This window comes from Etheostoma spectabile, chromosome 15, assembly GCF_008692095.1.
Source record: "Etheostoma spectabile isolate EspeVRDwgs_2016 chromosome 15, UIUC_Espe_1.0, whole genome shotgun sequence".
NCBI lineage: Eukaryota > Metazoa > Chordata > Actinopteri > Perciformes > Percidae > Etheostoma > Etheostoma spectabile.
Window position 1 is genome coordinate 3,950,321 of NC_045747.1, and position 13,156 is coordinate 3,963,476.

At 38.1% G+C, this 13,156-nt stretch overlaps 1 protein-coding gene across 2 annotated transcripts in view; it reads right to left on the reverse strand.

Moving 5' to 3' along the window:
* Positions 1–13,156, reverse strand: part of LOC116703070 (protein kinase C beta type) — a 99,125-nt gene that overhangs the window by 61,650 nt on the left and 24,319 nt on the right. For both annotated transcript variants that reach the window (XM_032537660.1, XM_032537659.1), the window contains exon 3: positions 8,105–8,187. In XM_032537660.1, the coding sequence (XP_032393551.1) occupies positions 8,105–8,187 (83 nt within the window). The remainder of the gene's footprint in view (positions 1–8,104; positions 8,188–13,156) is intronic.

Sequence of the window (13,156 nt, forward strand, 5' to 3'; positions counted from 1 at the left end):
AAATCAAGTGAACAAATGAGCAGCTAGCAGGGAGAACTTCAATTAGATTAACTTTGATTCAGGAGTTTTCGCTTGAAACAAGAAATAAGAAGGCAGTTTGCTGCTGTAGAAAGAAGAAAATTATATTTTTCATTTACATTGGAATCAAGTAGAAATGTTTCACTTCAGTGCAATTACTTCACTTGTTTGTAACGTCTCAAATTGTTTTTTGTTTTTGTTTTTGTTTTTTAAGTTGATGATTTTATGACTTGACCGTTTTATTTTGCTGCCTTGTGAAGCACTTTGTAATGTGGATTTTGAAGTGCTCTGTGAATGTAAAGAATATTATGATTTAGTTCACCTTCTCTGTGTGACAATTCAAAATACCTTAAAAGCATTTCAGTAGACTGGATAATGGAGGCAAAAAATGAACTAGTGACATGCCTCATTTTTACTATAAGTTAATCAAAGTGTTGCTTTGTTAAAAAGCCACCAAAAAAAGCCACCAACATACTTAGAGTTAGCAAACAAGCACTTCTTTCAAATTACATCTTTCCACCCCCTCATTAATGGACTGCACAAAAAAGAACAAAGTAAAATGTAATAGTAGAGAGGCTGCAGCAGCTGCCTTTTCTGTCCTGATCAATAAAACAAATCCTTTGTGTTTATCACCATCACACTTGTAATCCTTACTCTGGAAATGTGTGTGTGTGTGTCTTTGAGAGAGAGAGAGACTATTTAAAGGAATTCTTGTTGATAGGGGGGGATATGTAAAGCAATCACTCTTGGAAAAAGAGGCGTAATGGCATCACAAGAGCAGTAAAGAATGACTGACGGAAGGAGTAAGGGAGTGCAGCGAGGGCTGAGAGCGGTGGTTTCATCTTCACACCCTGCATCGTACTCCTCTCCTCCTTCCCTTCCTCCATATGCTTATTGCAGTGTCGCCATCACTTTGTTAGCCCTCTTCCTCTCTCAAAGGTTAGCTTGTGGTTTCTAGCGGGGTTTTTAACCATCTGGTCACACAATCTGTTATAAATGTAGTGAATGTTAAACTATATCAACGTTTCTGAATATGGTCGTTTTATTCTATAATTACGTCCAATGAGAAAATACCATTTTCAGGTGTTTTAGCATGCAGAGAGATGTAGGATCTCCACATAAGGGAACAATAAAAATTGAGTTTCACAAAAAGACACACGTATAGCCCAGATAATATGCCAAAGCGTGTCCAGAGATACGTTTTAAAACATTAACACACCTCCATTTATGACTAAATCCTGAAAGTTGCTGTGTAACTGCAGTCCAAACTTTGTTCCCAGCAAGTTAAAAAAAAATCAAAAAAAATCAAGATTTCCAGAAGCTTCTAGTGAAGAAAATACCTAAATATTTCACAATTGCAAATATTGACTTATGTAATTTCAACAACGAAAGAATCCCTCAATGTGTTCTGCAATTTGATAAGAGAAACCACATAGCAATTTTACAGATGGCAGTTTAAAGCTCAGAAGTTATGCATTACACACACACACTCTTTGATTTAAAAATGCTAAATGTTGTCCCCCTTTCTTTGAAAGGAATTGGAATCAAATGCCTCAACTGGTGGCACAGACACGCTTAGCTGTGCTCCAAAATACTAATAAAATAGAAACCACTCCACACTCTAAATCCCATTAACATGTGTGAAAAGGACCTGGCGTGTCACATCCCTGCATGAAATGTAAACAGAGCTTTGAAATGAAAGTGCATTTAGAATGCTCCTTAAAAATGAAGAAAGCATGACATATGGTGTAAAATATGTCTGTAACAGTGGATTGGTGATTCACATAGTCACAGGGTCTGAACCTGAAACCTGACAGGGTTCTTTCAGTGTGATGTCTGTATGGGTTTCCTTGGGGTGCTTCGGTTTCCTCCCAAAGTCCACCGGCATGCAGATAAGGTGAACTGTACACTATAAACTGCCCATACCTGCAGATGTGAGTCTGTTCATGGGTGTTAGCCCTGAGACAGAGTGTTCAGGCAGTGACCTGGCTCTCACATGCTGACACAGACTCTGTAGGGGGGAGAAGTTCCTAGCCTCCTGCTTCAGTTCTTGTGCATTAAACTGAAAGTTTATGATGAAAGTTTCTAATTTATTAAATCATTGCTCAAAGCATTTAAGTTTTGTGTTGGAGTTTGTAACATTCCAAACTCTTTTGACTTAAAGATTTTCATTTACACTGTAAATGCATATTGCTTCCAAATATTGGTTTCAGTAACTGCTAACACTAATAATCGGTATTGGTCTTGAAAAAACGGTATCGGTCGAGCCCTAGTACAAAAAACGTAAAAAGTGACAATTCTATCTGATAAATATATTTTAGAAACCCCAGGACAAAAAATAAATAAATATAAAATATATCATTAATCAGAGATCCAAGCAAAAGTGTCATTTTATCTTTCACATTTAGTTGTTAAGCCTGTTTAAGCTGCTCCTTCCTTGTGCATCTTAAATCAGCCACAAACACACACACACACACACACACACACACACACACACACACACACACACACACACACACACACACACACACACACACACACACACACACACACACACACACACACACACACACACACACACACACACACACACACACACACACACACACACACACACACACACACACACACACAGAGTTCTATACCATTAGTGGTCTGTGGGCATGAAATGTAGGTTTCATTAGAGGATCTCATCCCTCGACCTCTCCCACAGGGAACCCATTCTATTAACCCAGATCTATAATTGACTTCTTCTTTTAAACATACATAGCTGACAGAGAGACAAAGACACAGGGAGGGACTGGCAGGAGGTAAAATAGGAGTGTTGGGCTGATTGCTGCAGACACAGAGTGAATAAATCCGCTTTCTGTGTGTTCCTCTATAGCTGCATTTATCTGGTGTCCTTCAAAACCATCTCCTGCTGTGTTGTTCCTTCATGTATGTGACCCATGTGAAAGAACTCACTCAACATTATCAGCTTCAAGGACTCCGAGAAAGGCTCAGGATTGGCCGATGCCTGAGGAGTCATTTTATTCCAATGTAGAGGAATCTTATTATAGCACTGACGTAGGCCTGCAACTAATGATTATTTGAATCATTGACTCATCTGCTCATTACTGTCTCAATTAGTCAAAACTTTGGCCTATAAAAAGGTCGGAAAATTATAGAAATGAGATGGGCATTTAAAATATTCAAAACCCCAGAATTATTAAGTTTACCACAGAATAAGACAAATAAAAGCAACAAGTGTTCACATTTGAGAAGCTGGAAGCAGATCATTTTTGACAACTTCCTTTTTTATTTAATTGAGTCATTTGTGTATTTTTGTTGATAACAGCTTCCCGCTGAAATTCCTGGCTCCAATAATAATAAATATAATACACATATATCTGGTTACTACATTAGCAGAGCATAAGTCCTGTGTGTTCTACAAAAATGTTCTACAAAATAAGGATCTACCTCAGTGATCATTTGGATATTCTTCTCTTGGAAATACAGAAGAAATATAATAGCAGAATAGCAAAGCTGAATCTTAAGACTGTGTTTAACCATTGATTCCTGTAATTAACTATTTTACAGATAGATAATGTTGGAGGACACCTACATATGTTCATGATTATTAAGCTGACAATGTTTTGTTCAAGTTTCAAGTTCACATAGCCGTTTCTGTGCAGGTGTGCATGCGTGAATCTTTCACTGTTAAGGAAAACCTCAGCACAACTCATTTCACATACATGAAGAAGATTTGGGAGTAAATTACACATGAGCATTTAATGAGCCCTCAATTGAAGAGACAGTTAAGCAGGCAGTACAGTTTAACCACGATATGTTATTGTGGAGTACCGTTGCAACACTCTGAAGTTCCTGTCTTCCTGAAGGTGTATTTAAACTCATGCTGGAGGCGTTACATTTAGCTCAGTCTCACGTTGCCAGAACGTCCTCCACCACGTTGCTGCAGAGGAGGGTCTGGCTAGTCCACACAGCATTCAGAGATGGGAGAAACACGCTTTGGTTTATTGGCATTTCTTTAAACCAATCACAATTGTGTGTGGGCGGTGCTTAGCACCGGGAAAAGCCACGGTGCCGTGGGAAAACCTCGGGAAGGAACTTGTTTTTGTGGTATAGGTAGACACTGAAAAGTTGTTTTAGTCGTGTAACAGAAAACTCAGATTGGACAGATAGTTTAGCTAGCTGTCTGGTGTTTAAAATGCCAACACAAAGTAAGCCCAAGGCAACGGATATCCGGCCTAAATGAGCGGAATTTTGGTCTGCAACGGAGCAATCCCAGAAATGGAACGTCAAGGATTTAGACCAAGTTTAGGTGAACGTTCAAAGTAAATACTGCTGACTTTGTCTTATCATACAGCTGTTGAACAACTCCTCTGGGTTAGGAGGTTACTGTGGACACTGACCAAACTAGACCTGGGGTACCTCTGTCTCGTTTTAAATAGCATGAGTTTGTGAGCTGGAAATTCCTCCACCGACACCATTATTAGAAAATCTTTCAAATTATATGTTTTCCTATTTTGTAATTTTGCAATGAGGCAACTATTTAAATATCAATTCATGATTTTTGTCTCTCTGACTGGCACATGATCAGATAGTGGTTTACGGAGCGATAGATTGGCTTTGCAAAAAAACAACAACGGAGCATTCTATGAACAGAATGATGCATTTAAAATATCGCATAATCACGCAAATATGATCGTGGGAAACCAAAATTGTGATCATGATTAAAATTCGATGAACAGTGCAGCCCTAATGGGAACCCCCCGGTGTTTGAAAGCTGTGCATTATGAGCCAGGTTACCTGTCTTCCTGTCTCCTACAGTACATTTAAATGTGCAGCTACTTAGGATCAGAGATATGCGACATTCCCATTGTGCAGGAACCGAGGTCGTAAGACCATGAACTCATTAAGGAAATGACAAGGTGGGGTTGGTGAGGCCCCGTAATTAAGAGCAAGGGCCCCCTGGGTGAAGTGGCATTTAAATAGGATGTACAGAACAGAATGGAGAGAGACACAGTGGGAGAAAGGGAGTTAAATGTATGCCAAATATAGGAATAGAAATATAGTGCCAGAAAAAGAGGAGGTGGCATTCAGAGGAAAAAGGTAGAAGGACATATATAAAGATGTGGAATTACATCTGAATCATCCGGGTCAACTTGGGGACTCTCTCAGCTATTGTAATGTCAAGGGGTCAACAAAAATGTATAACTATGTTGGAAATAGGACAGGTTGATTTTGTTTGAGCCCAAATTAAAAAAAGACAAAGTACTGTTTTAACATAAAAGGTTCTGAACCTACAAATGAGCAGCATAAGAAAGGGGACAGAACTGTATCTGATGTTGTACGATGGGAACAATTTAACGGTATTCTAGTAGTTATACGATTGGAGTTTTGCTTTTATAAGCAATACCGGTTTCATTTGTATCAAGCATAAGAATGAAAACATCCTGCCGTTGGTTTCATGCTATTCCACTGATCAACAGCTAGGGGCGGTAATGCACAAAGAAATGCAGCAATGTTCCCGCAAAACGCACGGAAGACAAAGAACAGGCAAGGATATTGGCAAAATATTTTGGTGAGAAACACTGAATCTAAACACTGACTTTGTTTTACTCAGAGGAACTTGCATCAATGCATTGGCCATTTAGATCAAATGGTTAGAGTTAGAGTTAGATCTGTGGAAAAAAGCCATGCTCTTTGCAGGACCTCTCAATGAAGCAGCAATGACAATGTTGCTATTGTTGAGTTAACGTGCAAAATGGACTGTAAATACACAGTGCTTTGGTGGTGAAGTTTCGGTGAGAAAACAATTCACAAAATTTGACGGAGCAGTGAGAAGCAGCTGATGAACTAATACAACAACATTGCTTTACCGCAACTAATGCTATGTTGCATTTGTTTAAATAACACATTTTAATACTTAATGGATGCATATACTTTGAGGTGTATATGTATATTTATATGTTTCGTTTTTAAGGACTTCTCCAGGCTTTTGAAGAACCTGCAGAGGAAGAAAAATGTAGAAAAATGGTTTAAGTGAAGATTTAGCATCTCTTTGGATACCCCGGCCCTGGCCCTGACTAAAACAGAAGCTATCAAAGAAGAAGAGGCTATTTGAGGTACTCCAAATGGCACTAAGATAGAGCGGAAGAAGCAGTCAGGTGAAAGAGAACAGAAAAATAAGTGAGGTAGTAGTTAGACAGGCTGGCATATAATAAGACAAGAGGAAAGACTGCAGAGACTTATCAGTTATACACACCAGAGGAAGCCAAAGAGTGAACACCGTTTCCTCTGGAGGCGGCTCACTAAGTATTTCTCAGACTGAAAGGGCACTCCAGAGGGAGGTAAGGACATGCCTGAGGAACTCAAAGACCCCTGGGTTTTTGAGAGGATGAAGTCGGCATCCTGAGAGTGCTCTTAAGACAAGGAAGGCAACTCATATTGTCCTTTTAATAGGGAAGGTGAGAGAACAGGTTTGCATTTTAAGAATATAAATCAGAGAAAAGACACAGTTCAGCTCCTTGAGAGAGTGGATGAGATTATGATAAAGGTACCCCGTCTAAAAGGCCCTTCTTGTTCTTATAGAAGATGAGATGGTCAGGAGACAGTTTCAAGATAATTAATAACATAAAGACAAGCACGACTTTTAACCTCCAACAACACCGTATACCCAACCTATAAAGGATTTTTAAGCCCGATACCGATACGAATATTTGATTATTTAAAAATCTGATATATCAGTTGATATATATATATTTTTTTTAAACCAGAGCATGCTTCAAAACAAAACAGATTTCCGTAACATTAGTTATTTGAAGTTATTTATGAGTTCTCACTGAAATAATATGATAATAATTAGTTTTATTGTCACAACAGAACAGAGGAACATGAAATTATATTAAAGTTCTGATAAAAATGATGTATAAAAAAACCAACTTAGGATATGAAACTTAAAGTCCTTTGAACAAAAACACAAAAATCAGTGTTGCCAACAGGGACGTTGTTGGGCGCCCTCTGGTGGACAAACTATACAACGCCAACACTCATAACATGGCTGACAGTCTGTTTTTATTTTTTAAATATTCATTTATCAGAATCATTTATTTGTCATTATAAATAATTTTGATAAATTAAATATTTGATTTTTTTTTTTAAATTTGCCATTATAAATGCCAATACCGTTAGATAGATCGGGCCGCCAATATATGGCTATGGCTAACCGTGTATATTTAGTGCAGAAAAAACAGATTTCATTTGATGTGATATGTTGTTTTAGAGTGCGGATGTTTTCTCAGGCACTACTTCAGGGTCAACATAAAATTGTACTTGACAGTTTTCTTCATAGAGAGAAAACTAAAAAATGTCTCAGAGAGATGTAAATTTGAGAGACTGAACTCACCACTTAAACAATAGATGCACACAGTATGTTTTATCTAAATTTGTAGAGGTATTTGTTTAATAATCCTATACAAATTTACTCATTTACTCTACTATGATACACTGCTGTAAAATATTTGACCAAGGAACTAAATATCCCTATATTATCACTTATCTCAGCCACAGTCTCATTGCATTTCAGGAATTACCTTATGCACTTATATTTTATGTAATGTGATAATAATACAGTGAAACAAACCACTGCAATGTTTAAGAAACTCCATTCCTGATCAAAGTGCTAAATAAATCTAACAATCCTCCTTTAACCAGTCTCCTGTACTGTACATCCCCTCCACAGCTGAGGAAGAGCTAACATCTAAAGTCACATTTAATTAAGGCGTGGCACTGCTCGGTGGCCAATATAGGTTGTATTGGTGCAGCTACAGGTGTTACATGTCTATATTTAACATGTACAGTATTGAGTCCAGTGATGGAACGGTGAACCTGTCACGACAGGAAAAGAAAAATGATAAAAGAGGAAAACGATGGCGGCAGCTCAACCGTAACAGTGGTGTTGACAGCTGATGGGGGCTCATGAGCAGGACGTGTCTCTGAAGTCTCTCTCGTTCCATCTGTCTTTCACTATACTCAGTCTCCCACTCATACACAGGCCAACGATTTTTCATTTATTTGTACTCACATCTGATGCAGGTCCTTTATCAGCACCTGGACAGGAGAAAGTGACGAACTCATGGCAACGCTTGTGAACCACGAAACAACACACTGTGGAAAGAGAGAGAGAGAGAGAGAGAGAAAGAAAATGTAACTCTACGCTTAAAATATGTTATTGGTAATCTAAAAGCATCTCTAATTCTTTCTTGACCAGTAGCCAACAAGGGTGCTGAGTACTCTGACATTCAACGGCTACAGGCCCAACTCAGCTGGCTACCTGACATTTTAAATCAGAACATTTTATATATGAATATGTTATATAATGCTATTGTATAAGTTTTGTAATTGCCTGTGCACACGCTGAGGAAGGGTGCTGCCCGAAACGTTTGTTATGTAGCAATAAATTCCAATCAAATTGGAGTGCTGTCCTAGTAGCTTTATTTATAATCAGAATGTATGCAATGTATGTATTTAGGATTAAAAGGGCATCACAACATATGTATGAGGATGAAATGAGTCAAACAGCGCTGTATATAAGAGTTGAATCTCCTCATGGTCCTAGCTGACAATTGGGAAGACAGACGCTATAACGTAGAGCTTTATTAACCATTTTATATCAAGCTGCATAATGACATCAAACATGATCCCGGCCCTATATAAAGTACATCAAGGTTACCAGCAGACATTCTCCTGTTCAAATGTACTATTGTAATTTGACATTAGGTTCAATCACAATTAAATACGGTTTTGAGGCTTGATGAAAGCAGTTAAGTTGCCGTATCCGAGCCGTTAGAAGCAGCACTTACTTAACCTATGAAAGCTTTAGCGGTGGTAAATGTACAGAGGGATGCTGTGCTTCTGACTTAACACCCACACACTCTTATTGTCACTCCCGCACCGTTGACTCATTGTTAGCCACTCTGGATAAGAGCACCTTCTAAATGTCCAGAATGCAACATAAATGTAACCTCATTTTATGTTAAAGTATGTACCAAAATTGACTTCTTATTAACAGGATAGCCCATATTTATAAAGTTTGCTGGCTACAGAATTGTAACATCTGCATTAACAACAAATTCATGGTTGAGTTTTTGACTTTTTCACAGATTTGTTGAAGATAAGTATACACATGAATACAAAAGATCAAAATGGAAGCCAGTGCGATGACAATCTAAGCGAGATGAAAAGCGTAACATGGCTCCAATTTTCATTTTGGTAACAACTGGCGGTGCAGAAACATGTGAAAGCTCCAATGCATAGCAAGCGTGTCATCTCCACCCTGATCAATGTCAGCTCCACTGACAGGCAGGGGAAGCTAAAAATATCACACACACACACACACACACACACACACACACACACACACACACACACACACACACACACACACACACTTTGCATAAGTGCTGTAAATGCACTGAACTACAGAGATGTTGATGATAGCAGGTTTAGAGAGCCACTATAGTTAAAATAATAAATACTGTTGAAATCATTTTTGCTCTACGGAAAGTGTATGAAATCTTGCAAAACATGCTTGTCTTTATAGCTTGTAACTATTGTTACATTCCATAAACTAAACATTTAATTAGTTAAAAATAACCATAAGTTGCAGCCATACTATTTACAGTCTGTGGCTGCAGCCCAGCTACCCATTGTAATTGACTATCACAATGTTGAGTACTGGAATTCATTTTCAACTGGAAATGTCAAAGTGCCAACAGACCTTTATGACATGTTGGTCTACCAGTTAGAGATTATATAACATCACTGCCTCTTTAAAAAGCTACTTATACTTCCAACTTAAACTTCGAAGTAGTTGTATAACTTAACTCATGGTAAGGGAATAAAGGTCAACTAAAGAAAACATGAGGGCATTTTGGTAAGCACTGTTTTGAATAAGAATACACTGATGCACTGTTAGTAGCAGGGATCAGATCAGTGATTGGTAGAGAGTATTAAAAAAATGTTACTGTAACATGATATCGTCACTGTCAGAGGTCTCTTCGACTGTCTCATTTACATATTTGGAGAGAAACTATGATATTTTATTATATTCTACTTTCAAACCTGTGCTGATAAAAGGGGTTGTAATTAACACAAAGACTCTCAAACACACACATCATGTGCACCTCAATAGTACTTCACTCCCACGCAATATCCTCTCTTTGCTTACGCTGCCCACTCGATCACACAACAACAAACACACACCAACACACACACAACACACACAACACACAACACAAACACACACACACACACACACAACACACCACACCACACAACACACACACACAAACACACACACCACACACACACAACCACACACACAACAACACACACAACACACAACAACACACACACACACACACCAAGTGACGGCTGACAGGCAGGTTCACAGTAGACAATACAAAGGCTCCTGGCATGCAGTCACTGACATAAATTTCTATACTACCAGTGGTACTTTCGGTCATTTCTACAGTGGCAACCATCATCACCATACGGAGTATTTTTCCCACCACTTATTCCATGATATCGCTGATTGAATACAGAGTGAGGGTGGAGGGGATAGAGGTAGAGATAGAAATAGTGAGAGATATGTGCACATTTTGCTTCGAGGCAACTGGTCTTTTGTGTATTGTAACTAGGGCTGCACAATTATGGCCAAAATAATTATCACAATTATTTTGATCAATATTGAAATCACAATTAATTATCACAATTCTTTTTTATAACAAATTTTATTGTCACATTCTTCTTATTTTGAAGTTGAATGTTGTATAGACATACAGCTGCAGCACATGTAAATGAAAATTTGCTATATGAAATAAATAGCGTGGGAGATATATATATATATATATAGATATATATATATATATTAAAAATGTATCTCTGAGAAAGCTCCTTCACCTGTTTTCAACAATAACTGATTAAAAGAGCTATTTCTTGCAAATAAACCCAATAGAAAAGCACTAATCATGTAGCATTCAATATCTGAAACTCCCAAAGTCAGGTTCTGGTGTCTTGTGCTGAAACTGTAGTCCATCCAGTTACTTTAGATGTTCCCTGCCTATATACGGTAACTCCCAAACCGTTCTCCTCCTCCCCCCCCGTCCTCGTGCTGCCCCCAGTTACAGATTTCAGGCCGACTCTAGTGGAGCTGGCACCCTGCCTAATGTGCCTTCATTATTTATAGCATACATTAAATATCCATGGACACACACACACACACACGCACAGTGCCTCCACACCTTTCTCTGTTCACCTGTTTCTTGCTCTCTTTTCTCATCTCTCCCTTTCTCATCAGTCTGTCACATCACTGTGGCAGGTGGTGTGGGCTTAGGTTACTCTAGAGGTAAGCAGTCATGTAGTGTTCCTGTAGTCTACCTGTAACACCGGCTGAGCATTAAGTTACACTACAGGCTGCAGTTAGCACCTCAGGAATCCTTTCTGAGCCAACGGGGAGCTTCTCTTTTCATTGTGAACTTAGTGAGACTGAGGAGGATCAATTATGCTGCTGTACGACAAGTTTTACACAATAATCGTTTAGTATCAGCCTTGAACATTTTTAAGTTGATCTTGTTTCTGCAGATAAAGCCAGAGTTACTGGTATGTCACTGAAGCTCTCACACTGCTATCTGTAACTGCGTGACTTGTACTACTGCTATGCAAGTTGTAACATGTTTTCATGTCCTAAAAGCAATGATTTTCTCAAGCCTTTTTCCCAGGAAAGAGCATGCCACTGCAAGTACAGTCACTTCAGTCGTCCACATGATGTTCTACTTTACATTTGAATGCCCTATTGTGCATGTACAATAACAGTAAAAATGTAGGGCAAAATATATGCTGAAAGAGCTGAAACTATTAATAAATTTATCACAAAAATTTATTTTGATCATTTTCTAAACTCACAAACGTGAGGATTTGCTGGCCTTCTTCGTAATATGATGTTGTTTTTGAACTGATTGTTGGATCAAACAAGTTATTTGAAAGCACCGCCAAGAACTTTGGGAAATTATAATGAACACTATTTTCTCAAACAATCGATTCATCATGAAAATAATCATACAATTAAAGAAAAAAATTAGTTAAATGCAGCTCTAATGATTTTATTCACTAATTGATTTTAAAGATGTTCAGTCATCTAATCCATATTCTTACTGATGCATGCCAAATAATCGTGTGTAATATTGGATTTTGAATGATATAGTCATAAATCATAAATTTCATACAGACTGGTATAACTTTAGTAAGAAATTAAAGCCCTTGTATCAATAATCAATAATTGAGATGATCAATTTCAACGTGTGTTAGCAATCACCAATGTTATTTTAAATCTTGTTCAATGCAGTAGAGCAGTTATACTTGCATGTAACTTGTCTTAAATCCACCACACTTCACAGGCACTAACTACCACTTGGAACTTGTTTTTGTCAGCTATAGCTCTTTGAAGTGTCCCACGTTGTCCTGATGCCTCCCCAACAGTCACATTATATCATTATGTAACGGCTGGTTGTCAATCAATAGCATCCTTCCATCAAGCCTTCTGTATATCAATAGTGTGAAGAGGGGGGCTCAAACTGACAGAATCTATCTCTTACAATTCAACAAGAGTGAATCATCTTACAGTCAGAGAGATGAGAATAGATTTTTCTTTTGCTCTTAAACTGAAACAAGTAACAGTTGTTATCCATATTATCCATCCTACTAGAGTCAGCATTTATACTGCTACTGTATTTGGGTTGACTTTTTGCAATGGCTGACTTAGATTTTGTATTACATTGCAAGCAACTTCCCAAACGGCATTAGTTTAACAAATAGTAACTGCTATACAAGGTTAACCTTCAGGCTTTTAGGTTAATGTAAGGACGATGGACTATTTTGAATCATTTTCTTCATTTGACTTCCCTTCCTTTCATTTCCTGTTCTCATCTCCTTCTTTCTATCCTCTTTGTCTCCTCTCCTCCTTGTTCCAGTATATTCTGTATTCTGTTTATGAAATGTTGGCAGAACACTGTTGTGCACAGCCGTTTCCTCTAATGAGTAGCCAATGTGTGTGTGTGTGTGTGTGTGTGTGTGTGTG